The sequence below is a fragment of the Mus caroli genome, unplaced genomic scaffold (genome assembly GCF_978045245.1).
Source record: "Mus caroli unplaced genomic scaffold, Mus_caroli_1 scaffold_16, whole genome shotgun sequence".
NCBI classification, from domain to species: domain Eukaryota; kingdom Metazoa; phylum Chordata; class Mammalia; order Rodentia; family Muridae; genus Mus; species Mus caroli.
In genome coordinates, this window is record NW_028227271.1 from 39,243,831 (window position 1) to 39,271,352 (window position 27,522).

The 27,522-nt window shown below is 41.7% G+C and overlaps 1 protein-coding gene across 3 annotated transcripts in view; it reads left to right on the forward strand.

Moving 5' to 3' along the window:
- Positions 1-27,522, forward strand: part of Adcy8 (adenylate cyclase 8) — a 218,216-nt gene that overhangs the window by 80,904 nt on the left and 109,790 nt on the right. For all 3 annotated transcript variants that reach the window (XM_021183269.3, XM_021183267.3, XM_021183268.3), the window contains exons 3-4: positions 18,292-18,422; positions 22,808-22,919. In XM_021183269.3, coding sequence (XP_021038928.1) covers positions 18,292-18,422; positions 22,808-22,919 — 243 coding nt within the window. The remainder of the gene's footprint in view (positions 1-18,291; positions 18,423-22,807; positions 22,920-27,522) is intronic.

Genomic DNA, 27,522 nt, shown 5'->3' on the forward strand with positions numbered 1-27,522 from the left:
TTCCTGACAAGCCAAATGAATCATGGTAGTCTATATTTGATCTGTATTACCATGCCTCTGTGAGAATGTGTTTGTATGCATGTTTTGGAACTTGGTCCCAGCTCTGTTGATAACCAGAACACAAATGGATGGCAGGCAAAATATATGTGGTAGGAGATGACAAGAGACTGTGGCTAGATAGATAAATAGATATAGGTACAGGTATAGGTACAGGTACAGGTACAGATACAGATATAGATATATGTGTGTGTGTATGTGTGTACATACATATATATAGTCCATATATGCATACAGTAAAGCCTCTGTATTCCTGAAGCATGAAAGAAGCTTATTTTCTGAACAATTAGACAGGTTATTAAACAAACTCATAGATCACCCCATGCAGATCAGCTGTTGCCATGTTTGTCCACAGGGCCCCCAGGTAATGTCTGAACACTCATTGAATCTAGCAATGTTTACCAGCCTCCCCCAGTCTTTCCTGATAAGCTGTGTCTTCTCAACTAACATAAGTCTATCTCTCTTGCCTTTCCCAACCCCCTTCACCACTCTTATGCCTGAGTGTAACACAGATTAAATCATTCAGTTAGGAGCAGGAAAACCCATGTGCTGAGAGAATAGTGTCCAAAGAGATTCAAGGAGAGTAAGCCAGAGTGGGCCCTTTTGTCTTTTTAACATAGGACACACTGATCTCATGGAGCTGCTGAATCAGGGTGCTTGAATTTAAATCCAAGAATAGAAATTGAAATAAAATACAACCTCTGAGACAGATGGGCTACACTGGCATTTACCTGGAGGCAATTACCACAGGAAGGTAGTACAAACTAATAAGGCAGAGCGAGCGGCATGACTTCTACTCTAAACTCTGGTGTTTCCAAAATTTTAATAGGTGACCAGAAGAGAAAGAATGAGGGAAGATACTAAAATTGTCAATAACAATGATAATTAAAAACAAGCTACCTGATAATAACATTCTCAGAAGACCAGGGCATCTAAAAAGCTGGTAGGAATGGAGTCATGATGGGAAGTGGTAGATGACTCTTGAAGCCTATGTTGTTAAAAAGATGAGGATCATGAAGAGTGATGAATGGCTCATTTCTTCTTGATGCGTAGCAACCGTAGAGAGACACATAAGAGAACATGACACTCCAAGCTGGGAAAACATTAATGTGTAGCACTAGGGATCCCAACTCACTGACAATAGAAAACATTTCAGCTTTTATCTTTGTATCTCTTTAGAAAGCACAGGGGACACGTGGCTCCCTGTACTGACCTCTATTCTAATGACATTCACATCTTATGGCAGCCATTTTGATCCCTGTGTCCACAAGATGGTTGCATAAGAAAGATGGACGACAGTGTACATACAATGTAGCTACTTCCATCCCCAGTGTGGAGCACAGTGCCACCAACTCTTTCCTAATTGTACATTCCCTGAATAGCAGTCTAAAAGGAGGGGACATCTGAGTTAGCTAGCTGCCTTGGAAGGCTGTATGGATTTTGAAAGATTGAATGAAAAGAGTGTGAGTCACCAAGCAGGAGACTGTTTCAAAGTTTAGAGGTGTCATTTCATTAGCTCTGCTGTAGAAACCGTCTAGTCATATTTAAGCAGCCAAACTCAAGAAAAGATCTTCAGATCCTAAATTAAGAGGAAAAGCTGAGCCTGCTGGTATAGGTCTATAATCTCAACAGCTTAGGAGAGCAATGTGGAGGATCACAAACTCAATGGCAGCCGAGTTACAGAGTGAGCTCAGGGCCACACTTTCTGTGGGCTTGGTGAATCTCTAATTACCATCTTTGTGTTACCTTTGCCCAAGGTATCACAGCTAAGATATAACTCCTATGGTCTTGACTTTATCCTTTATGTTAAATGGCTTTCAACAAGTCTCTACGCTTACCTAGGCCTTGGTTTTCTTATCTCCTCCTTGTTGGAAGAGGTAAAGGTGAAGGTAAGTGGTTGTTAATGGTACTCTGCCCCATGGTAACAAGTGTAAAAAATATTAATATTTGTACTATAGTTTTCTAAAGATGCTGACCAGAGCAAGAAGTGACACTGGGACACTTGAAAGCCATAAATACTGTGCAGACAATATACAGCTCATGCTTAGACTATCACTATGACACAGCACACAACTGGGAAATTCTAATAAACTTAAAACAAGCTCTGTGCTTGTTGATGGATGAGATACAGGGAGAAGCCTGTGGGATTTGAGTGTGGTAGAGATTTTCTTGTCTCAGTTAAAGGTAACTTTGGGACCCAAGGTGCTAAGCTAACAATGACCACCAAGCTATGCAAGCACAGTGGCTTCAGGGATCTGTTTCATGAATTCAGAGGATGAGATTTTTGGACAATGAAGGTTGAGTTTAGGGGGAAGTTTTATTATAAAAGAAAACTTAAGTGTGAAGGCTATTTCAGAAAGGAGAGCAGAGCCCTCTGCCTCCCTTAGGGGTATGGAGTCCTGATAGGTTGGTACTTAGGAAGACCAATGAGGAATCTGATCAATGAGGTAGCTTCTAGGCAGCTGTGTCAATAAGTTGCTTTTTAAGGAGAAAAGCAAGATAACAAGAAACCAGAGCATGATCCAGCACCTGTACACAGTTCTGACTTCTGGCCTCCATTCAGGACTGAACTTCAAATAGAACCAGGAATGTTCTGACCTCTAGACAAATCAATCTGTCTGATTTGGGGGGTCCCTGCTCTAGCTCCCTGACAATTTTTTCTCCTATATTCATCACTTTGAGCTTATGTACAGTTAATAGGAATGGTATTTATAATAACAACAATGGAAATGACAATAACCATACCAGGTCTATTAGGGCTCATCAGAGACAAAGAAGATGAAGTCTGTGTGTTGGGGGGTGGGTGGGTATGTATGTACGGGAGGAGTGTGAGTGGGTAGGCCTCAAAGATAAGTAGGAACTAAAATTACTCTGATAATTCCTTCTAAGTGGTTAGTTTACATGATTCTAGAGGTCAGCAAGTTGAAAATCTGCAATTCATGTCCTAAGATGTTCAGAGTGCAGACTCGGAGAAGCGCCAAGGCTGTCATTGAGATGCTACATCCATCTGCTATGAATGAAAGCCCTTCTGTTGTTGAAATCAGCCTTTTGGTTCTATTCTCTCCTGGTTACATGAGGACCACACACATTTATAGCAAGTCGCCTGCTTTACTTAAACGCCATCCATTTAAAAACGAACCCTATCCCAAAATCACCTTCACAGAAATATCCTGACAAACATTTAACAGAATATCTGGGTACCACACATGTAAAACAGTCCATCACTCTGGATCTTAGTAGCATCATGCCCATGAATGCTTTCTAAGACAGAGTAGAGTGTCGTACAAAAAGACCTCCAAGAGATTGCTAAAATGACTTTGAAGTCTTCAATCTCTGAGAGGTACTTAAAAGGAAGATATTCCCAGAGAGGCTGTTGAGCAGAGTCTAATGCTTTGGGGGCTCAGTGAGTATGCTCTTTCTTCCTAGCAGTGGCTAATTTCCCTTCAGGAGAGCACAAGCAGTTGGCACAAGTGTCATAATGCCTTCGATTTGTTTTACAACCCCAAGAAGTTGCCTGCATTTTTTTATTGCTAGAGTGTCACTATTTGGCAATTGCGCCTTAAGTCCTTTCTATGAGTGTCCTGAGCCTTAGATGATATGGCAGGTGTCATGATCCTGCATAGGAGAAGTACTAATGCCAAGCAGGTACAGAGGAGAAGGGGAAGGGCACTCTGCAGATCCTTTACTGAGCAGTGCCCCAGGACATGAAGAGGAATGTTTCTTCGCTGTTCAAAACGATCGATTCAGTGGCAAGGCAAACAGGACATCATTCTGTCTATCATTAGTTTACATTCACTACAGACAAGGAGTCCCTCCCTGATTTACCACATTTGGTACTGGCTACTTCTACTCCTCTGCTCCATTAATGTATGGCTCTGCTTTTCAAAATGTAATGCAACTATGATTATGTTTGTTTGTTTGTTTGCAGTGATATAGATGATTGCATTGTGATCATTATCCCAGAAAGAAGCTACCATTGGCCTTTGCAGGGATATGCAATGATGCTAAAAGGAGTACAGTTGAGTCATTACTGAAGTACCCAGGCTCCTGTATTCTATAGAAAAACTGTAGGACTAGGACACATGGTTAGAGATAGGAGCACATAGAGTTTATGAAGCAAGGAAACACTCCACTGAGAGTGGGAGTCGGCTAGTGAGTGAAGAGAAAGAACCAAAAAGGGCTGTGTGAAGAGACACAGGACCCTTTCTAGGTCATTTATGTAACATTCACCTCTCTTTTGTTTGTATAGCTTGGACTTCTCTTAAGCATGCTCACTTGTTACCAGAATCAGGTAAGGATGGGCTTCCAAACTTGCCCTGCCTGATGGCTTCCTTTGCTTTTCTTGGAGTAGCTTTCTCCAGTCTCTATTCTCCAGTCACAAGGAAACATGAGGAGAGTGAGTACTTTACCCAAGATAACATAGCTAAGTTACAGACTCTGGGATGAGGTTTGTATTATGTGGTCTTGGTCTCACTGCAGGTAGTATCCCCTATCTCACAGTGGGCATCCAGTGATGAGTACACAACAGGTACATCAGGGGAGAGCCACACCTGCAGGTTTCTGATTTGCTATATCTTGGAACTGTTAGTGAGAGAGACCTGAAAAGATAAAAGGAAGAAAAGTTCTTGAAACTAAATTTGTGTTCCCCGAACCATGAAGTTGCTCTGCGTATACCAGAATATAGGATGTGTTACAGTGTAGCCCGTGGCCTATGCTTTAGCTGCTGAGATGAATGGACACCTTAAAGCTACTGGTGTTGAGTAACTACCTGCAGCGTAGCAGGATCTATATGTACAGAGCTTTGTCTCTAAGTCTACACAAAAACTGTGGGAGCCTTGAGATGATTATTCCCATTCTATAGATGAAAAAACTGAGACTCTAAGAAGCTGCATCTATTAGCAGTCTCAGAAAAACTGAAGATTCAGCTTGACCTTGCCTGACCCCTCAAACTTTTCAGATTCTATGTCTAAGTAGAATAGATACTCCTGGGATCCTAGACCACTGTCAAATAGGCAAAAGTGTTAATCAGTCTGAGATACACCTAGGAATCAAGCAAGCAGCAGGCTCTGCTACTATGCTCACAACTAAGTTTTCTGTCCTGGGTGTAAAATCCTGGAACCTTTTACAATATAAAATTAAATGCCAGAGTCCAGGTTTTGTTTAGGGTTTGGGTTTGGTTGGTTGGTTGTTTTTGTAATTACAAAAAGAGCCACTGAAGGTTTTCCACTGGGCAGCACAATTGTCTCTCCACATAGTACATCTGCTCATTACCCTGTATTTCCCAGGTTCTGTCTGTCCTTCAAAGGCACAGCAGCTTTAACTCCCATGTGCCACTAGAACTCTAAGGTGACACTTGAAATAAAGCAGGAAGCAAATATTTAGCCTGAGGCTATAGAATGGTAGCCACTGGTTCTTTTACAAGTATAGAGGCTTTGAAAACTGCACATGTTCTGTGAAGTAGATGCTATGCCTAGCTTGATCTCGGCAGGGATAAATCATTCAAACCCTAACTTTAGGTCCTATAATAAATAGGCTAGCTAGAACCCCTCATGTGAACAATAACAATAACCTGCTGCCCTACCTGTCTCAGAGCTCAGCACTTACTGATAGCCTCTGGGACACCTCCCATCAACAAGCATGCATTCACTTCCACTGTATTATGTATCTATCCCAAGTGACCTGCCACTCCACTTTCCTCCAACTCTCATCTCTCATTTCCTACTTAATATGTTTTAGTTGCTATTTAATCAAACTCTGTAAGGGCACTAACAAATAAAACTTGTGGCTAAGTCAATAGAAAAAACCCCATGGTTTCCCGGTCAGCCTAGAGTTGCAGAAATAACCTAAATGGTAGACATTTGGAGAGCTTCCTACCAGCTAGAAACCATTTGTCCTGCAATGACCTGCTTAGTTGCCACGTGGGAGGGACTAAAGATAATGGGTCAGTCAGGCTAGATCACTGGCCAAATGGAGGACAACTGGGAGAAATTCTACCACACCGTGTACAAGAGTGAGTTCAGCCATTAGAATAGGTTTCAAAGAAACAGCAAATGGAGTGTCCCCCGAGCACAGAAGGAATCTGGGAGTTTCACACATGGTCCTTCAGCAGAGGCATCCTAGATCAGACTTAAGATTTTCAACATCTTCTCTGGCAGCAGCCAGTGCTGCTTCTGGCAACCATATTGATGTCCATGATCCTTGTTGCCACTGAGAACATTGTTGATGTCCACATCCCATGATGCCCTGAGTTCTGCCACCAGAAACCTCATGGACGTCAATGATAGGTACTATTATGGGCAAGAAAGCTTTTGTTTGTTTTGGATTTCTGTTGTTGTTGGTGGTTTTGTTTTATTGTTATTTTGGTTTAGAGGATTGTTTGTTTGGTTGGTTGGGTTGGTTTTTTTGTTTGTTTTTTGTTTGTTTGTTTGTTTGTTTGCGGTGATATAGATGATTACAGACTTATAGCTGAGAATAATAGACAATGAAGGCTTCTATGACAAACTCTTCCTCCACCACACACACACACACAGAGTCTAGTGAGGAAATTATTAGAGAGAATTGTGATAGGGATGCTGAAGTGTAGCTCTTGAAGTTGATGGTTTATGGGAAAGGTTTCTAAATTTTCTTTAAGGGACTGGCCTCTTGGAGTTTGGCCATGCTCCAGTGAGTATATGGCAACACAATTGAACTTGTTGGGTCGGTGAGCACAGGGTGTGAGGGTAGACCTGAGAGAAAGGAGAACCAAGTGTGGTGAAGGTGCACTGCAGGAAATTCCCAAATAATTAATAAAAATATTATGTTAGGGAAAATATTTTCAAATAATCCTATGATTCACCTGAGTATCTTCAAGGATTAAAACTCTAGACAGATGCTGAGTGCATGCTTGCTGCTGAGACTGAACACTCAGATCTTTGTAGACCTTCCTGGTTACCAAAACTCTGACTTGCCCCTGGTCTGGAAGACAGTCCATTTTACATAGAGGCCCAAACTCTTCCATCTTCTCATACTGACCAATCTGATAAAGAAGCCAATAACTTCTCTTAGTCTTTCCTGTAGTCTGCTGATGGTCTGTTAGTCCTCCCTGTGGATCTGTATACTTTCTGATAATCTCCAGGCCCAGGACTTGGCCACTGTCTTAGTTAAGGTCTTTATTTTATTATTATTGATATGAAAAGACACGACAATTCTTTTAAAGAGAAACTTTAGTTGGGACTGGCTTACAGTTCAGAGGATTAGTCCATTATTGTCATGGTGAGAAGCATAGGGATATGCATGCAGACATGGGACTGGAGAGAAGCTGAGAGTTCTACATCTGGATCTGTAGTCTGTAGGAAGAGACCTTGAGCCACTGGCCTAACTTGAGCTTCTAAAACCCTAAGATTCCCCAGCCCCCAAGTGACACACTTCCTCTAACAAGGCCACACCTCCAGTAATACCATTCCCTGTAAGTCTGTGGAAGCCATTTTCATTCAGACCACCACAGCCATCAACTTTCTGACTTTGTAAATAGGTGATTAAATGTGTGGGTTGTGAGCTAAGTTTTAGCTAGAAAAAGAACCTCTGTGTATATCTTTGCTGTATACTTCCCAAATGAGCCTTTGTTACTATTTGGGGGTTTTGTTTGTTTGATTTGTTTTTGTTTGTTTGTTTGTTTGTTTGTTTGTTTAAATATTAGCTCTGTAGCCTAGACTAGGCTTGAACGCATTGATTTAGCTTCCCAAGTGCGGGCATTATAGACATAGACCACCACATCTAGATCCAAATCCATGACATTGCATTGCCTGATTTAAATCCTTTGATCCTCAGTATCTTTTTGTGCAAATGAGATGATACCAGCAACTCTAATGGATGGGAAGTTTCAGGAAGCAGTGGATGTGAAACAAAGTGGATGTGAAATGTTGCATGTTGTCTTCCACATTGCCCGAAACCCCGGAACAAATTTTTCTTGGTGCCTGGATGTTGGCTATAGTTTAGAACTCTTTGGCTGCAGTAGAGCTAAGAGGAGTCCAAGGGAGTCCCTGGGGTTGTGAGAGCCAGAGAGAGGTGAGGGCTTTCCAAAGCCACTTGGGCACTCTACAGCTGCATGGAAACTCAGAGGAGCTGCCTGTGCCACAGTGCTGTCCTTCTCCTTTCCTGATATTAACACTTGGATGAACTAAAGATCTCCAATTCCTCACTGTTTCACCTTTGACTTCTTCTTAGAGGTACTGTAGCAACTGATGGGCATGAAACCATTTTGGTGACACAAATGGGGAAACAAGCAGGGAATCCAGAAGGCAGCTGCTTCATAGATTTTGAATCCTACCAGGGTTTCTTTTAATGCAAATGGAAAAACCCAGGGAAGAAAATAGATGGAGAATGTGAACATAGACTCTATCCAGGGCCACAGTCTGGCTCCAGGAAAGATCCTTTTACTTAAAATCTCTAAAGCCAGAAAAGTCTATATTGGGCCTCAGCAGGAGCTGAGAATTGTAATAAAGGGTAAACTTGCCTATTTTCTTTCAGTTTGTGTTTTCAGGGATCTGAATGATGTTTCCCAAGCAGTGAACAAATCCAACGGAAACAAAAGTGCTGAAAATGGGCTTTTATACGCAGACTCCAGGCAAACTCCCATCGTCTTGCAGAAAATGCTTTACAGAGGGAAGACCTGGGAAAGTTGCCAGAAGCACAAATGGCTAGAGCCTGGCAAGTCTGCGTGTTGGAGAGTTTTTCTATGAAAATGCTATATTCAAGATACCCCAGAAAGCACTGATGGTGTGATGTCAAGTGAGGATCCAATGAGTGTTTAAACTTAAAGACTATTTAGCAAACATTTTGTGAACATTCTACCCTAAGGGTGCATTTAGGAGCCCCTTCCTCCTAGAATCCTTGCAAAGATATTGTTTGTGAGTTCATTCAGAAAATATATATTTACTTAGCACCTGCTACTTTCAAGCATTGAGGATGCTGTCAGGGATCCCTAAGTGAACAACGAAGACACTGTCAACATCTTCAGCCCATATGGAGTCATGGTAGCAAAATAGACAGCCTAGCACATAGAGTGAGCATTGAAAAAGGGGAGGCAAGAGATAGAAGTATCTATACAGTAGGACAAAAGTACTTAAATTTTCTGAAGGAAAGGGAATTAAATGACTTTCAAGAAGTACCCTGAAGGACAGACAGGACTCTGGAGGCTAGCACAGCCTTGGCATACCCTACTCAAGATTGTGATTAGGCGCCACTGAGCTTGCTTAGTCCATGAAGCACTTCCCTTGAAAGCAGTGAGCTTGCTTAGTCCTGCTCTAAAACAGGAAAATCTGAGTTTGGATCTCCTGCATCAATCTGAAAAGCCAGGCACAGTGCCAAGTACCTGCCTCAAGCATGGGTAAGTGAGAAATAACGATGAGAAGATCTATATAAGCATGTGCTCCAGATATGGAGAACTATGAGATAAAGTTCCAGACCAATGAGAGAGGGAAAGATCCAGTCTCACAGAGAAGCTATCTGAGCACCAGCACCTAAAGTTATCCTTTAACCTCCACATATGTACCATGCAGGCACACACCATACACATGTTTTCACCCAGACATATTTAAGTATGTGCATGCATGCATGCGTGCGCGCACGCACACACACACACACACACAAACTAACTCTCTCTCTCTCTCTCTCTCTCTCTCTCTCTCTCTCTCTCTCTCTCTCTTTCTAATGAGCAAGGGAGGTACTGATTATGTATTTTCTTAAGAAAGTGACAGAACCTCATTGTGCTAATTGGCTAAGAGTGAGAGAGAAGGAGAAGTGCATAAGAAGGGACTGGAATCTAAAACAGGTGTCAGCATTCTTATATGGGCTCTGGAATAACAGTCAAATATGAGAAATGAAATAATGACAAATAGGAACCTTATTAACCCACAGTCAGGTCAGTAGACTGTGGGCTAACTTTTCCATTGGCACATGGCCTAGAGCCATCAAAGAAGCCTGTTCAGTAGACACATAAAACTAAACAATGACCTTCCTCAGTTCCTACTCAGTGTTGTTGGGCCATCTTTCAGCTCCAAGTGGCCCACAGATAGTCTCTCTTCTCTCCTGTTTGGACCATGTCATGTATTTACATTCAAATAGTTTCTTCCTGCTGGTGTGTCCGTCCTCTGGCCCTGGCTCACCAACACTGAGTTTTTGTTCTCCAGGCAAGGTAGTTACTGTAGTTACCTCCATTGTGGGCTCCTTCTGGTATGTCACACCTACTTGTGCACAGAAGGTCATGAAAAATCCTCTCTCTCAGAACAGCATCAAATTAAACAAGCAGGTGAAAGGTCAGGAAAAGACATCGATTTGTCTAACAATGATAACAAATAAGCCTAATTATTATTGTTAACTTCGTCCAACCAGAAAGCCTTCTGCACAGGTTACATGGCTGAGCTGCAGTCCCTGTGGGAGATCATTAGTGACACCTGTCACTGACAAATGCTAGAATAGTAAGTCAGGCATAATAGCAGTCATTTTCAACCCCCACTCTATTCAATGCCTTCTAACTCCGAGAAGCCTATTTGATTAGAGATATCCTTGACAAACCTAGAAATATAATGGTCTCTGGCACCCTCTTTCCACCTATTCATACAAGTCTCCAAGACAACTTTCTCAGATGCTCAAGTTTCTCCAGCCTACTGCGTAGAACTTAGTCTAGACGGTTCTCTTGTCTGGGCTGCTGCACTATCATTTCATTTCCTTCTTGCCTGCCTCTCTCCAGAAGAACCATTGCATTTAACATACTGTTTTCCATACTTAGCTGAAATGATACAGAGGTACAGGGAAGCCAACTTAAATCCTGTCTCTGATCCTTAAACAAAAAACTTCAACTGTTTCTTGTTACTCTGAGATAACTACCCAGCCAGCCCCCGGCTCTTCACTTCACTTACTCCACTTTACTGTGCTCCATCCATGGTCCTTTTAGCATATCAAACATGCCATCATCATTTCTCAATCATCCTTTGCAAATGTTTTTTTTTTATCTCCCCTTAGGATGGCATTTCATACCTGCCAATACATGCACACACACACACACACACACACACACACACACACACACACACACAGGAGTACATTTTCAGGCACATATCTGAACTTAAATGAATTAACTATTCATCTAAGTTAATCACACTCTCATGTCTCATTATGGACTCCCATAGTATCAAGTAGATCTCTTTAATTGCACTAGTGATAGATGAAGTTGTATAATTATTTATGTGATCATTTCATTAATGTCTACTTCTCCCACCAGACCAAGTAAGATTATATTAGGTTCTCTCTTATGCCCCACTGAATTTTGAATTCTGATCTTGGTTTAGAGCACCAAAACGTATTAAAGAATATGAGTTATAATTTTAATATCTACTTTATGATCTATTAGATTTCACACAAAGATAAAGTGTTAATAAGGGAGAATATAAATTTTGAGTTTATGCCTGCTCACTTTGCCCTTATGGAAGAAACTATCATGAACATTTCTGGAGACAGTAGATCAATACTGTAATTTCTAAGTCTAAAGTAGGTAAGATCATAGCATCAATGAAAAGTTCTATCAATATATTTGAATACAGAATAGCAAATTAATATACACCAATTTGTTATCTTTTAGTTTAAAATTTAAACATCATTAAATAACAATGCATTTCCAATAAGAAAGTAGTAAATACTCTTATTTCACAATTACTACTTATATAAAAGTGGATCAGAAAGGCAAGAATCTACTAAAATTCTTCATTTAAAATATCATACATAAAAACTGAAACCTAATATGTGGGGTGCACTTCTAAGTACTGGAACTGTTAGTGCTAAATCGAAGAAGCAAAATAAAGACCCACATCCAACTCAATTTCCACAAAGAGATATTTCCTTTTAGAGATAAAAAGCTATTATTTGGGGAGGACCTCTGCCTCCTCACAGGACTAATGATTTGAAGGGAGGTATCTCAGAAACTGGGCTTTTATATGACAACTAATGGCTTCTGGGAGAAACAATATTGTATGTGTAGGGTAACTCCATGTAAACTATTTGTAGACATGTATATATTTTAGAATCTGACAAAAGAGCAGGTTTCCATATGGCTTTCTCAAATGTCCTGAGAGCTTGTTATTCCTCCCCTCTACCCTCTTATGCCCACCTTTCCAGCTTGACCCCCACATCTACATGCTGTTCATCTTTCCACCTTTATGTCACATGTTTCTCCTCTCTGGCCTCCCTTAAGATATTTCCTTCCCTCAGAGGAGAAAGGGAAGGAGAAGGAAAGGGGGGGTCTCAGTAAGAGGGTGGGGACTGGAAGGGAACAGTGCTTGCTTGGGAGATAGATAGATAGATAGATAGATAGATAGATAGATAGATAAACAGATGATAGTGTCTTAGGGTTTTACTGCTGTGAACAGATACCATGACCAAGGCAACTCTTATAAGGACAACACTTAATTGGGGCTGGCTTGCAGGAGGTTCAGTCTATTATCTTCAAGGCAGGAGCATGGCAGCATCCAGGCAGGCATGGAACAGGAGGAGCTAGGAGTTCTACATCTTCATCTGAAGGCCTCTAGGAGAAGACTGGCTCCCATGTGGTTAGGAGGAGGGTCTCCACAGTGACACACTTTCTCCAACAAGGCCACACCTACTCCAACAAGGCCTCCTAATAGTGTAACTTACTAGCCCCAGCATATTCAAACCACCACAGATGAATAAGCAGCATTTCCTTCCTTCACTCCTGAGGTCCCTTTTCTAATCTCCTGGGTTGGATAAGTGCTCCAATCTAACTATACAAACCTAAATTTTCTAAGCTAAGATCCACATATGAGAGAAAGAGAAAGCACAGCCTTTGTCTCCCTGGTTCTAGATTATCTCACTGTATTTCTTTCAGCTCCATCCATTTACCTATAGATTCCATGGTACCTTTGCCTTCACAACTGAATAGGATCGCACTGTACATATGTACCACGTTTTCATTATCTGTACATTCATTGATGAACAGCTGGGCTATTCCCATTTCCTGGCTATTGTAATTAGAGCTCAGTGAGTATGGACAAGCCAGTACCTCTGTAGTAAGATATGGATCCTGTTGGGTATATATCTCCTGACACTGGTTGGCTAGGTCATTCAGCAGATTTATGTATAGTTTTTGAGGAATTCCCAGATTTATTGATGGAGTGGTTGAATTCTTGCCAGCAGTGAGTGTTCCCCTCCTCTACATCTTCCTACCACTTATTAGCCTTTGTTTTCTTGACCTTAGGCATCCTTAATAGCAATTTTTAAAGATAAACAATACAAAATTAAGTACTGGTAAGAGCTAAGGGGAAAATGCAGTAAATAAAGCAGCATGAAGGGGGGGGGGTGAGAAGTGGGTGGGCCCATGGAGAGGCCTCTGTGAGAAAATGAACTTGAGGTAAGGAAATCAAAAAAGTGAGGAGAGCACATTATTTTTCATTTATTCAATTAGCTAGAGTTGTTTACAAGCTGAATCTTTAAACACTTGAAGTGGCTGCTTTCACCAGCCCTCCTGTCCATAAAGCATTGTTGATGAATAAACAGATCTGTTCACACATTTCTGGAGCCACGTGGACCACCAGGGGTGCTCCTGTGGGATGCTGTTGCTCCCTAAGCCTTTTCAATCACTGCATGCTCTAATCCAAAGGCAGAATTCAGACACATCCCACCCCCACCTTGAATTGGCTTTCAGGAAGAGGACAGCTCATATTACCTGGCTAGATGCAGCTACAGCTTGGCTCCTGCAAAACAGGAAGAGGCTTCCAAGTCACCATTGGATCTGCTTCTAAGAATGATCCCAAGACTTACAAGTTGAGGAGTAAAAATCGTAGCCTTCTCTCTGGTGAGATTCAAGTTCTCTAGGCCATTAGAAAATAATTGTTTGAGGTTGTCCCAGTTGTTTGATTTATCCCAATGTTTCATATTCAGATGCAGGTTTTGCTTGCCCATTCATCATGTGTGCACTTACAGAAGTCTCATTTTGCATGGTCATCTGCTCAGACCTTCTGTACCAAAAAAAAACAAAAACAAAAACAAAAAACAAGATTTCAAATGAGTTCAGTTTACTGAATGTCTTATACACAAATTAGCACCTTGTGCTGTGGTAAATGTGAGAAGGAACAACCCGGAAGGGTAATTTGTCCGAGTGAACATGTAATCCCTTTCATAAAAGAAATGAGATTTGTGTTAAAATATGAGGAAGAGTGGGACTCCACATTGCCAACCAGAATACACTCTGTCAGTGTTCTGTGACCCGCTCAGCATAGAGGACACAAGAGGGACAACACTGTCTCTTCTTCTCATCTTCCAGGGTCTGACATTGTGTGTAGCCGGTCAGGGGAGAGGACAGCAGATCCATTCTTTGTTTAAGCAGACTGTACGCTTCCAATTTCTGAAACAATTAAAGTTTATACTTCGAAGAACTAGGCTTCGAGAGAATTTTTTTTCAGAAACTTATAACGCTGGGAAGGTGGAAGAAAGCTCTAGAAGAGTCTGAAGAGTCTAACAAGCTAAATACTGCCCTGTCTTCATCATGTGACAGTGGGAATTTATTTTACCTCACTTGTTTGTTAATCTACAATTAATAATTCCCTCTATACAGTGATGGTGAATTGTACTTGAGATTATGTGTGATGGTCCCTATTGACTCAGTGTCTTACCTACCATGGGTTCTCTAAGCACCATATAAATGATGAAGGGTAGGGTGCTACCCAAGCATGCCATCCAGGAATGCTCTCAACCTCTACCTACAAAACTTCCACTAAAGCAGCCAATTTCTTCCCTTGCTTCTCCTATGTCTGGAATTATGATAACACATAGGATGTTCTCAATCACTATTTGTTGAGTAGATGATTAAATTAATACCACAATTAGTAAAACTATTTGAAATCTCACTCATTATTCAGAAACTCTGCTTGACCATATCCCCTATATTTCTTAGTGCAATGAGGCTTTTAATCCCTGGTCCTCATAGTGACACTCAGCTCCTCTCACAGGAGTACCTCACTGCTGCCCTAATTAAGGGGATTTTCATATGTGTGTGAATGACTTTCTGTATTCATTGCCTCACAAAGTGCCTTGTGCCCAAAGAGGCCAGTACAGGACATTGGAGCCCCTGAAATGGAGGTATAGATGGCTATGACCCACCATGTTTGTACTAGGACTCAAACCCTAGTCCTCTGAAAGAGCAACCAAGGATGTTTAACTGTTGGACCATATCTATAGTACAAGAGTTAGTTTTATAAGAGCTTTGTGGAGCCCAAGAAATGGCTCAGCAATTAAAAATATGTACTGCTCTTGAAGAGGGCTTGGATTGGTTACCAGGACCCACATGGTGGCCTACAACTGCCATATAACTCTACTTTTAGTGGATCCAATGTCACACATACACACATTAAAATTAAAGTAAGTTAGTAAGTTAATATTTTTAAAGAACATTGTAGATTTGGTGGGAGGGGGTTAGCCCATATTTTTGTAGAAAATGGAACTGGCAGAAAGCATATTATTTGGGGGTCACATGATTTAAGTACTCTGCTATTGACATCTTAGGTGACCAGCTTGCCAATGCCATCTTTTGGTCTTTTCCATGAAGGTCAGCTATTACAAACTACATATAGTTTAAGGCATTATCTAGAGCCTACCAGTGCTTAATATAGAGTAGGCTAGCATCATCTGACTAGCTTCAATATCCTAGACACCTTTAAAGCTTTAAACACTGTGCCTACCTGATGCTACCCTTAGAATCTAACTCAGTGAGTCTGTGAGGGGCAGAGCACATGGCTTTTACAAAACTGCCAGCCACTCGGTGGTCAGAGCACAGAATCCATGAAGGAGTCTTGTGAACATGGACCTGGATTTCAGGAATGGTAGCCTCTTAAGAGTGCCTTGGCAGGACCAAGGTACATTTCCTCTCCCTCTTTTCAGGTCTTACAAACCAGGACTATTCTATGCACACAGCAGCATCACCTGCCCATGCTCTGTGCCACTCTCTCCTCATGCAAAGCTTTCCTGTCACTTTAGTACTTAGGCCTCACCCCTAATGCAACTACTAGTGATAAGGTAAGTCACAAGTACCCTTGTAAAGTGACCACAGGGCATTTGTGTGTGCACTCGTGCATGTGTGTGAACTGTGTGCTTTATTTCCATTACCCACTCTTACCCAGATTGTGTTAAGTGGGTAAATGGCATCATAATTAAACGTCATCCACCATCCTGAGCACCAGTCCTCCTTAAAACCATGATTAGTACCTGTTCCTATTCAGCAGCAATTGTATGAACAAGGCCATAAGCATCTGTGAAGTTGAAAAATAGTATTAGGGACCATGAAAAAGGCATAATGTAGGGGCATTAGAAAAAATATATATACCTCTCAAAATCACCGTGGGACAGCTTTCAAGAGAGGGAGAAGTGTCATTATACAGCACTCTGTGGTCACTTCATTATTGAAGCCCTTTGTATTTGGGGCAGGGTTAATTAGAGTAGAGAGAAGGAAAGAGTGATCGGTCCTTGCAATTTCCACTTCATTCATTCTCACAGCAACCCCACAAAATAGACAGTGATATTACCTCTGGACAAATCAGGGATCGGAGGCACAGATCGCATAGCTTTTATAATGCTACATCTCTACTTCTTGCTGGGAACAGCATGCAGTACCTCCTTGAGACTCAGAATGCAAAGACTTCCCCATCCTGTAAGAATTCCAGCACAGAGGAGAAGGAAAAGGATTGCATCCTGGATCTGTAGCTTATGCAATTAGTACATTTGATGAGTGCTTTCTGCGGAGTTGCATTTAGACTCCTGTAATAAATGACAATGCTTAAGAGCCATATAGTGGCACTAAAAATAGTGATCAGAATGTATCTGTCTCCATTTGTGAATCAGAATCCATAATCTTGGCTGGATTTCACCACATGGATGTTTGAGGATGTAGTTTGTGTTGCTAGTTACTTAACAGGGGCTTTCTTTTCTCTATAAAAGTAATCACTATTAGCATGGACTTGTATCATGTCAAATACCAGGTCTCCATTTGTGAACTGCATGGGCCTTCATTTCTCACTTTGATAAAGAGTCGGTGTCTCGGTGGTAGCCTACACTGGATCTGCACAATCCTGAGCCCATCAACAGTTAGTCACAGAGCTATTGGTTACTGGTAGATCGCAAAGGAAGACAAGTCATATTTTGTTTCTGTATGTACCCATGGTTTAGCCTGCTAGGCATCAATGGATAGTTCCAAACCCAGGACCCTGGATAAACAGAACAACCCAAAAAGACAGGAATTTGAGAAAAGGACATGCAGTGAAGAGTAGGGGGTGATAGGGGATGAAGGGAGGTCAAAAAGGAGTTGGGTGAGCATAAGTAGAGCATTGTATAAATGGGTGAAATGGTCAAGGGATGCATTTAATGAAAAAATATTTTCAAAAGAGACTTGGTGCCTCATAAGCTAGCTTGCCTACTACGTTTCCCTGGTTCCATATGTGCAGCAGTTCCTCCCATCAGCCAGACTTGGGATCCACCTATCTCAGTGAGATCTTCTTTCCCTCTGAGTCTTTTGTCTAATACAACTTCCCACCACAAGCATTGGGGGGGCTTCCTCCACTGAACCCTCTGCCTCTTCCCTTGGTTCCACACACAGTTAATTGCCCAAACAAGTCAGAGAAGTATTTTAACTTATGAGTAGTTTTACATCACTGTTCCACTTAGTACCACTGAGCTCCTTCTAGTTATCATTAGAATTAAATATAAGCATCTGATGCTGTAAGTTCAGTCTATATGTCTTTTCTTGTCTGTTACAACCTCCTCCCTTGGTTTACCAGCCTTCACTCACATCCTCCTTCAATTAAGTGGAAGAAAGGAGTGTCTCATCGCAAATACTAGGTCTCTCCTCATTCCAAGGAAAGGTTATCCATTGCTATGATTTGGATCACATCATCAGCCATCTCATTCCTTGATGACCTTCTGCTCTTCCATGTGACTCTTCACATCTCATCAATGTGTACCAGTGTCTCTGGCTGTGGGGTATGTGGTATCTCTTTTTTTTTGTTGTTATCAGACTGTAAACATCACTTAAGTAGCTGCCACACCCATCACTACTCAACACACACTTGCTTGGTCAAGGAATGATACAAAACTTGCAACTCTTCCAGCAATCTAAGAGGCTTTGGTCTTCTATACCTCTACTCCTAACCTATATCTGTCTCCGAGTTCAGCCTAACACGCTGTTCTTCTTCCTTCTCCTAGGAGCGGCTTGTGCTGTCTGTGCTCCCCAGGTTTGTCGTCCTGGAAATGATCAACGACATGACCAATGTGGAGGATGAGCACCTGCAGCATCAGTTCCACCGCATCTACATCCATCGCTATGAGAACGTCAGGTGAGGACCTTGACACCCTACCCTGGTCTCCACGGGATCAGTAATCATATGTGCCTATCACTCTCATCGAACTGCTTTTAGTGCCAGATGTGGTATAGTCCTTTGTTTACCTGATTAACAAATTAAGGAGTGATAATTCATCAGAGACATTTACATTTCCAGTTTGAGACTGGAGAAGAATGCTAGAAATTTTTATTACTTTGTTGGTTGATTTATTTCAAGGATTTATTTTAAAGTTAATTTGCTGTATTTTAAGTCCAAATGCCTTTTAGAAGATGATAAAAATAATCATCCTAAAATCCCACCCAGAGGCATCAGTTATATCCCTCACAAAATGTGTAAAATCAACACAAAGAAAGATGCAGCTTCTTTTACATAATAAACATTTTTGTAAGCAACCCTTCACGCACATATTCATAGATTAACCCACCTTGTTATCTGTTCACTCTTCCAAATACTCATCCATCCTACCCATCCATCTACCCATCCACCTGTCCATATAACCAACCATCCATCTATCAGCCCACCTGGCTGTTGGTACCCATTTTGTGCTCAGCATAATAATAGTATGTGTGGCAGATACTAAAATCCAGAGAGTTACCTCCATTGTAATGAAGACCTTAATTTAGTTCTTAATTTTGACTTGTTCTAGTATGCAGCCTTGAATAATTCATTTATTTCAGTTTCAGTGACTGTCTGTGAAACGAATGACTTAGCAGCTATCTTGCAGAGTTTTCTGTAGATTGCATGACTGAAGATACTTATAGAAAACATAGGTTTAAAAATCCAGTTGAGTATCGGTATATTGTAGATTGTTTCAGACACACTTTCTACTTGCAAAGAATCAGTCCTGGGTGAATTAAAAAGACACTTGGAGGCTACAGTGTAGCTCACAGAATATCGGAGGAATGATAGGAAAGCAGACTGGGGGGATGGGATGGAATAAAGAAAGGCCACAAAGGTGGAAAATAGCTCAAAACCTCATGAATATACTAAGCCATGTTGGAGGCACCGCAATGGTTTATGCTTAGATCACTTCTTCTGGGGAAAAAAATCACAGTCATGACATACAGGGTACCACAATTCCTCAGCAGATGTGGGACATTGCTGCCTTTCTTCATTCTATTTTCTGTTCCTCTGGCTTATTTTTTCTTTGCATCCCAAGTTAAGGCCTGAGGTAAAAGTATATGATTGGCTAAGCCTAGTCATTTTCTAGAAAAGCTAGATCTGACATTTTCAGCTTGCACCATTGAATTGCATTTCCCTACTACCAAATCACATAAGGCAATATTGGATACAAATTTTTGTATTGATGAGCTCCCAAAATGGAACACACACACACCCTGTCCCTTTCTTCTCAGATTTGGTGGCAAGTAGTAGCCCCACCTAGGAGTACCGATGTGTACTAAAGCACACACATTTTGGTGCACTGTCTGGCAGAGAGCAGGACTCTGACACTCTGACAGGACTTTAGCAGTGATAGCAGTCACCATGATTTAGATTCTGAAGTTTGCCAAGAAGAAATTGGCAAAAAGCAATCCTAGTGAGAGGTATACCCATACAGAAATTTGGTTCTGGAAAAAAAAAAAAAAAGAAGCCCATCAATACTGCCTCTAGATCACAGTATCTATTACCCAACACAATGTGGAGTTTTATTATCAAGTGTGCAAAGGATTATAATTGGCCGTGTATTTTAGGAGACAAATTGAGATCCAGAAAGTAAAGGATGGGGTATGGTGTAGAGAAGCTTGTCTGGAACAGATGGTTCCTTTTGGCCCTACCTGAGACAGGGGTCAGCCAAATTTTAAAAGCAGAGACATGAAGTCTGGACAAAGGGTCTGCTCTAGCTAAGGGTGAACTTTAGGATGTACGTGTGTGATAACTGGCTTCCCACTGTAGTTCCCTACTGGCAAAGTAGCTTGATGATCAAAGCAGGCCCAGACGGAGTAAAACTTAGATGGATATTAGAAAATAATAAGCAAATAATTAAATGTTTTCTGGATAAGTGTGTGTTATGGATCGTGTGTGTGTGTGTGTGTGTGTGTGTGTGTGTGTGTGTGTGTGTATACATATATGCATACAGAGACCTCTCACAAAGGTTGCTTTTCATAGGTGTTTGTTGTTAGGAGTATATCATATATTATATATCATATATCATACATCATATATTATGTAATAAAATACATAACATATCAAAGGGCCTATCACTGTGAAGAAAAAGAGAAATGAAAAACTACCCTTAAAAAGGAAAAGGATACAATAAGCCTGCACATGTAGGGCATTCTACTCTGGCTGCCGAGTGCATTAAATGCACTTGGCCTCTGCTCTACGCTAATCATTTTTGCTCCACTCTGTGGTCCATGAGAGCTCTACCACACCAATTTATTCAACACATCTTCTGATGGCATCTCTTTTCCAGGAGTTCACACTACACTCAATGAGCACATGGCCTCCTGCTCTGTGTTCTCCATGCCCCTGGATAATAGAAGCAGTTTCTAAGAAAGAATTTTGTGAGCATCATAGCCCCTAGGACTTGCTTCTCTCCAGGAGACAGAAGTGAGGTGCCTGCAGCAACTGGTGCTAGGAGGATGAAGTGCACTGGTGGCAGAGGGGCCTCTCCCACCTGCCTGTTGGGAGGCCACTGGATGCTAAAATAAGAGCAGAAAGAAGGAAAGCAGAGGAGGTTCTTTCTTAGCCAGTGTCTGAGAACAAAGTCAGACCGGCTGCTCCGCCTCCTCCCCAACCCCCAAAGCCACCCCCAGTGGCATTAGGAGCATTTTCGAAATTATTTCTAATCCTGCCGCCCTCTTCATAGCAACCTGTCTCGTTTGTTCCCCCTTCTCTACTGTTGCTTTAATTTTCAGTGTTTCTTTGATGACGGCTACCTAAAAATTATCTCCTGAACATGTCCAAGTCTCATTATGTGTTGTGTGCCTATCGCCTCCTACTGGTGGTAAAGGGTGCAGCTATACCTATTGGGAGATTATGAGTTTATGTCCAGAGTAAAGAAACCTTTCAACCTGGAGTCCAGCACCTGGGTAGAACAAAATGACAAATGGTAGGCTGCTTCTGTCAATCGCCAATCCCTATTGCACCCAGTGACTGAAGCAGGGGCCTCTACGTCATCAGTGTGCATGGTCACTCACCTATAGCCCTTGCTGGAGCAGATATGTGACGGTGGTTCCACAAGGGCTCTAAGGTTCTCCAATTAAAACAATGCACATTCTGGGAAAGGAGGACTTCATTTTGAGTACTTGTGCTGATATGGTTGAGAAAACATGAAATAGAGCCAACTATGCTCTGAGCATGGAGGACCCAGATATAACTTTTATCTTTGTTTTATCCACTGAGTCATGTGTCAGTGTGCTGTTGTTAAGTGTCATGGAGTGGGGGTGGGGGATCACAGAATTGGTAAGACACTGGAGATGGGTCTGACAGTTTACATCAAATGGAGAGGCCCCATAAATGTTCACTAGTAGCAAATGAGTGAGGTCACAGAGAGCATGTAGGATTTTTAATAGAAAGGACCAATCACTCCCAGGGAGCAACACAGAGTGTGCAAAACTATGGAAGATAAAACCTTCCTGGACATTTCCCAAAGAGTGAAGCACTAGCAGTAATCAAATATGTTTAGCATCCATCCTTGTGTTCAAAGGTCCTGAAACGGCAAGGCAAGACAAGTCAGGAACTGACTTCTAATGATAGTACCAGCTCTATAACATGTCACCAGCATGGAGACAGCAGTACTGGTCCCGCTAGGTAGCAAGAACGATTGACCAAGACAGTGGTTATGCAATGCCTGGCTTATAGAAAGCTTTGGATGACCCTACCCATTGCTTATTCAAAGCCATGCATAGAGTAAGACTTCACATCACTGAAACCCTTATAAATATGTGTTTAGCTAATCATTCTACCGAGGTCTCTCAGTGATGCCATCTTAGCTCGTCATTTTTGGGGAAACCTAGTTATAGTTGTCTGGCAGGGAGGGTAGAACACACTCAGAGAGTGCTCCGGGGAATGAAGAGGCTCTGTGTTCTTTTCCTACCTGGGCCTTTACTATTCTGTTCTAGTGACATCTGCGTGACAGTGCTTTGTGAAACACAGAGATAAATCGCCAAGTATCATCACGAATGGGTCTCCTACTAAAGGCCTCTTGAGGGTGCTTTATAACCCGGGACCAGGAGACCACAGGTTTCAGCTGTCCTCTTATCCTTGCTGATTTCTAAGTTGACCCTTTTTTAAAATACTGAGGTGTGTTCCTCATAATGTTCATAGAAGACAGCTACAGATATGGTTGATTTATTTGAAAGGACTTGGTGTGTCTCCCAGAATGGATGAAAATATTAACCCACCTTTTCCCATCTTCTCCTTCCCTTGTTGTTTAGTATTCTTTTTGCAGATGTCAAAGGATTTACCAACCTCTCTACGACCTTGTCGGCTCAGGAGCTGGTCAGGATGCTCAACGAACTCTTTGCCAGATTCGACCGGCTGGCCCATGTGAGTTGCATTTAATTTCATCCTAATCCTTAGAGAAGTGAGGAACCGCATGTGGAATTAGAGACAAAAGGATTCAGCCTTCATTGCCAACGCGATGACCCTTCTGCATCCTGACCCCATTGCATGGACCCCTGACCCTCTCACAACCTGGAGGCCAATATTGCTTATTTACCAATCTCAGGTAGTGGGGCTGGGGGTGCTTTCTCAGAATGATTTTTCCCATGAAAGACAGCTGGGTAAGTGATAATCAACCCAGCCTTTTCTGTCTGCTTTCCATTCTCCTTTCACTAGGCTCGGAGGTGGTATGCAGAGCTGGCTGCCTGCAGGTGCCTAGCCAGCCCCAGCCATCTGCAGTGAATTATCCTGTTTGCAAGAACCAGTGATGTGCTGGGCAAACCATTGTTTTGATTGACCTACCTTTGAGAGCTGTGTTTTAGCCAGCTTTTCTAGCTCCCTTAATCGCAGCTAAGTTAGAAAATAGAGGCAGTAAGGTGGGCATCTACTATTAAAACACAGACTTGTAGTCCTAGATCTACGCAAGTGACAGAGAAAAATACCCTGCACTTAGAGTGGCTTAGAGTTCAAATAAGAGTAATGCAAATCCCAGCTTTGTGAAATATCTAGAGCACTACTGACTTCTTGAGCCATGGTGGGAATTAAATCACACTGTGTCAAGAACAAATTCACTAGTAGAATTCCAAATTCAAGGCTGTCACATTCCGAGGGAGGTCTTGTCATAGCTGCATCTGAGCAGCCATTAAGTACTGTACTGCCACGACATGTTGGGAGCAGGAGAATGATGAATGCCTATCTCTTTGCTTCAGGATAAGTCTAGCTGGGAATACAAGGGTTATTCGTGAGTGCACAGAGTCTTGTCAATCCTGGGATGCTCTGAAGCCACAGAGGCAGAGTGTGACCTTTCTATCAGAGACAATTTCCTAGAGAAAGCGACTCCGAAGCTAATTCTTAGAGTAAAATAAACAAACGGGATTGATTCAATGCTGTTGATACAGTGGGAAAAATGCTACAGCCACAATGAAGTCCAAATATACTGTGCCATGGGAAAGATGGTAGATATAAGAAGTGGAAACTTGGGGGCCTATAAGCCATTCTATAAAAGACAGACAAAAAGCAGATAGGAGATACAAGGAACACTAGGATGGAGTGGATAAGTTGCTATCAAAGAAGCCTTCACAGTAGGGTAAAGCAGGGAGTGACATGGTGCTTGGTATCTTGTTCATGGTGGTTTCAATGACTGCACACTTTTGCCAAAAGGGAAAGTCGTCTACATGATTGAGAGGCCAATTAGCAAAGTGAAAAAAACTGTGGTAAGGGAAAGTGCAGGGCAGGAGGTAGGAGAAGAGGGAAAAGAGGAACCTAACCTCTTAGTGGATGTTACTGGACAACTAGTAGATAGGAAACTGAAGTTCCCTCCTAGGGAGAGGGCAGAAATTACCTGGTACCTGCATTTAGGAGGAAATACACATATGGTATTTCCTTTCATCGATGAACCAGTGATGGTTTGTATAAGTTACAAATTCTTATTCTCTTTTCAGTTATGGTTTATAGCATTTTTTTTCTCAAAGACAAAAGGAAGACCAAGGAAATTCTCCAGTAAGAATTGAAAGATGTGGCCAAGGTCATTTTCTTATGTCAGAGAAATCACCCCCTCCCCCACATACAGAGAGAGAGAGAAAGAGAGACAGAGATAGACAGAGAGACATAGACAGACAGGCAGAAAGGGTACAGAATTTAACTTAATCTAACTTATTCAACCATTTATTATTTCCTATAGTTGGACACAATTTCAAAGCTAGGGAGAGAGAAAACCAAGGTCTTCCCGCAGGAATCCCCCAGTCTGACAAAAGGAAAAAAGGTGAATCTATAACATTGTAGCAGCTGCTTCAGACAATGATAAACACAGGCATCATCATGGTAGGCAAAGGAAAGGAATAACAAGATTGGGAATGGCCTAGTAACAGGCCAGGATCCTGAGATGAGGGCTCCAGATTAGGCAAGGGCTTTTAGGATAAGACATACTGAAAATGCAAATGTGAAAGAAGCCTGCTTGCTTGGGAGAGTTTGAGAGGCATGAGGCTGCGGGAGCATAGCAGGTGTGGGAGAGGCCAATCAGAAGTAAGCTTCAAGAATAAAGGAGGAACAGGGATTAGAGGAAACAGTGCAGCATTTAAGGAAGTGTGAGCTTTGTTTCATAGCCTTGGCTTCCAACCCTGGTGATTTTGTACGCAGTGGGAGAGAGGAGTCAAAGAGGGGATATATAGCTTGCCAGTTACCCAAGGGTGTAGGACATCAGAGACTACTGTTTAAGATGCACATCATCTGATTAAATGATTCTTTTAAAACCTGGGGCAGGGAAGGTGGCTCAGTTGATAAAGTGCTCAGCATACAGGCATAAGGACCTGAGTTCATCCACAGCATTCACTTTAAAAGGCTAGGAACAACAGTGTGCACTTATAACCCAAGCACTGAGGAAACAGGCAGGTGGCTTTTTGGAACATGCTAGCCAGCTTCCCTAAGTGAGTTGTTGTTAAGTTCAAGGCTCACTGAGAGACTCTGTGTGTGTGTGTGTGTGTGTGTGTGTGTGTGTGTGTGTGTGTGTGTGTATACACAAACTAAGGAAGGCATTCAAGATTGACCTCTGGCCTCCACATGCATGCACATGCTCAAACATCAACACACACACACACACACATGCAAATTGGTATCACGGGGTGAACTTAGCAATTTTGGTAAGAATATTTAACATTCATAAACCAATAGCGCTGAGTGCTTTTCCTGGTGGGAGAATTTTTTTTCCTCAGATTGTATCATGGTGTTCTCACAACTAACTTGCAAGGCAGACCTGGTTATTCCCATCTTATTCACCGAGTGACCGAGGGTCAAAAATGTAAACTATCCAGAACTATTCACAGGTGAGGATTTGTGACTCAATCCCAGACCAGTTGAGGCTCCTTACTAGTAATCTTAGGCCTATTAGGGAAAAGAGGACCAGACGCTAAATGATCTCTGTTCATGCAGGATGCCTTGAAGCACAACGTGCAGGTATAGGTTTGGTTTGGATGTTCTTTGGTAGATCATCTCTCTTGAGTCTCCATTTCCTATCAAAATCAAAAAGGATAAATTAAATAATACATGTGGTGTCTCAGCTGAGGTCTATTAAAAATAAACACTCACGTTCGATCATGGTCCGTAACTCCCGGTCATCCACATTTCCCCTTCCTGAACCTCAGCCTCAAGGGCTGAAACACCTTGCCTGGAGAGTTCCATAGATTCTGCCAGGGAAAAAGATTCCACTTGCTTTGAAATGAGGAAACGTCCCGTTGACTCTGTCCTCCACCTCAGGCAAGTCCCTAGCTCAGCTGAGATCTGGGCTCTGCTGTTATACAAAAGGGAATTGTGCTTCCATTTATTTTTTCTGGAGTTTGATAAGGCTCTAGTTGCCTACTGTTGGTATTTTCCTGAGGATTTAAATCACAGAGACATCAGAGAGAACCCACCTCACAGACATTTTACAGTGGCCCCTTGTTCCATTGCATTGAAATTGAAATTAAAGATTCTGTTCAAGTTGCCCACGAAACTCAGTTCTATTTAGTGTGTGTGTTCTACAATGTCCTTGGGGTTCAGGGTGCTCAGCTTAGAGTGCTTGGACCATTGACAAAACTTGGCAACTCTAGTATCTGATCTTTTAAAGCAACAAGCCCCCTACCTAGCTTTTCGACAGGAGGAAAATGAATATGAATATGCACACACTACTGTGAAGAAAGGATGCTATAGTGTAATACCAATGATATCATTAAAATGTTAAAACACTTTTTAAACTTCTGTCAAAAAGGGGAGCAACATCAATTTTTTAACAATAAGGAACAACACCATGGAAAGCTGATCAATCAATTTCCAATGAGATGTCTGTCATCTCCATGACTTGACATAGAAAGATATTGTGTCATGGAATTATATGGAGGGAACCAAGCTTGATGCCTCCAAACATAGTGTAATAACTGTATGGCTAAAGATCGTGAAGCCCAGTGTATAGGTATACCTATACACTTGCCCTTTAAGGAAAGCTTAGAGAGGAGACTGAGCTCCCGAGGCACTGGCTATGTGATGGAAAGTGGGTGTCCAAGGGCACTTTAAACTTTTCTGTAGTTTAAATTGTACTAGAACAGTATGTTCACATATCGCTTCTCTGATTCTAATGAAATAAATGTTTTAGTAAAACTGAAACATCAGATATATAATGAGTTTCTACTTCTATAATTTCATCTCCTTCCAAAATGTATAGCCATCCTCAAGGTGTACTCCCCGATTCCATCTACTATCCACATATACAATTTAATCAACTCTTTTCAAGATTTTTATGATATTAAACACATCAAGATGGGAAGGCAAAGATTGTAAGACTGACTTTAGATGGAAGATGGTCCTTTTCCTACTTTACTCTTTAAATATCTTTTCCAAAGCAGTCTGCCTTCTCTAGCATGAATTTTCAAAGCAGTTTCTGATAGAATTTACTTGGAACACGCTATTAAGTCATCTGACAGCTCATCAAACATGATAAGAAAAATGTGTCTGAAAACTGACA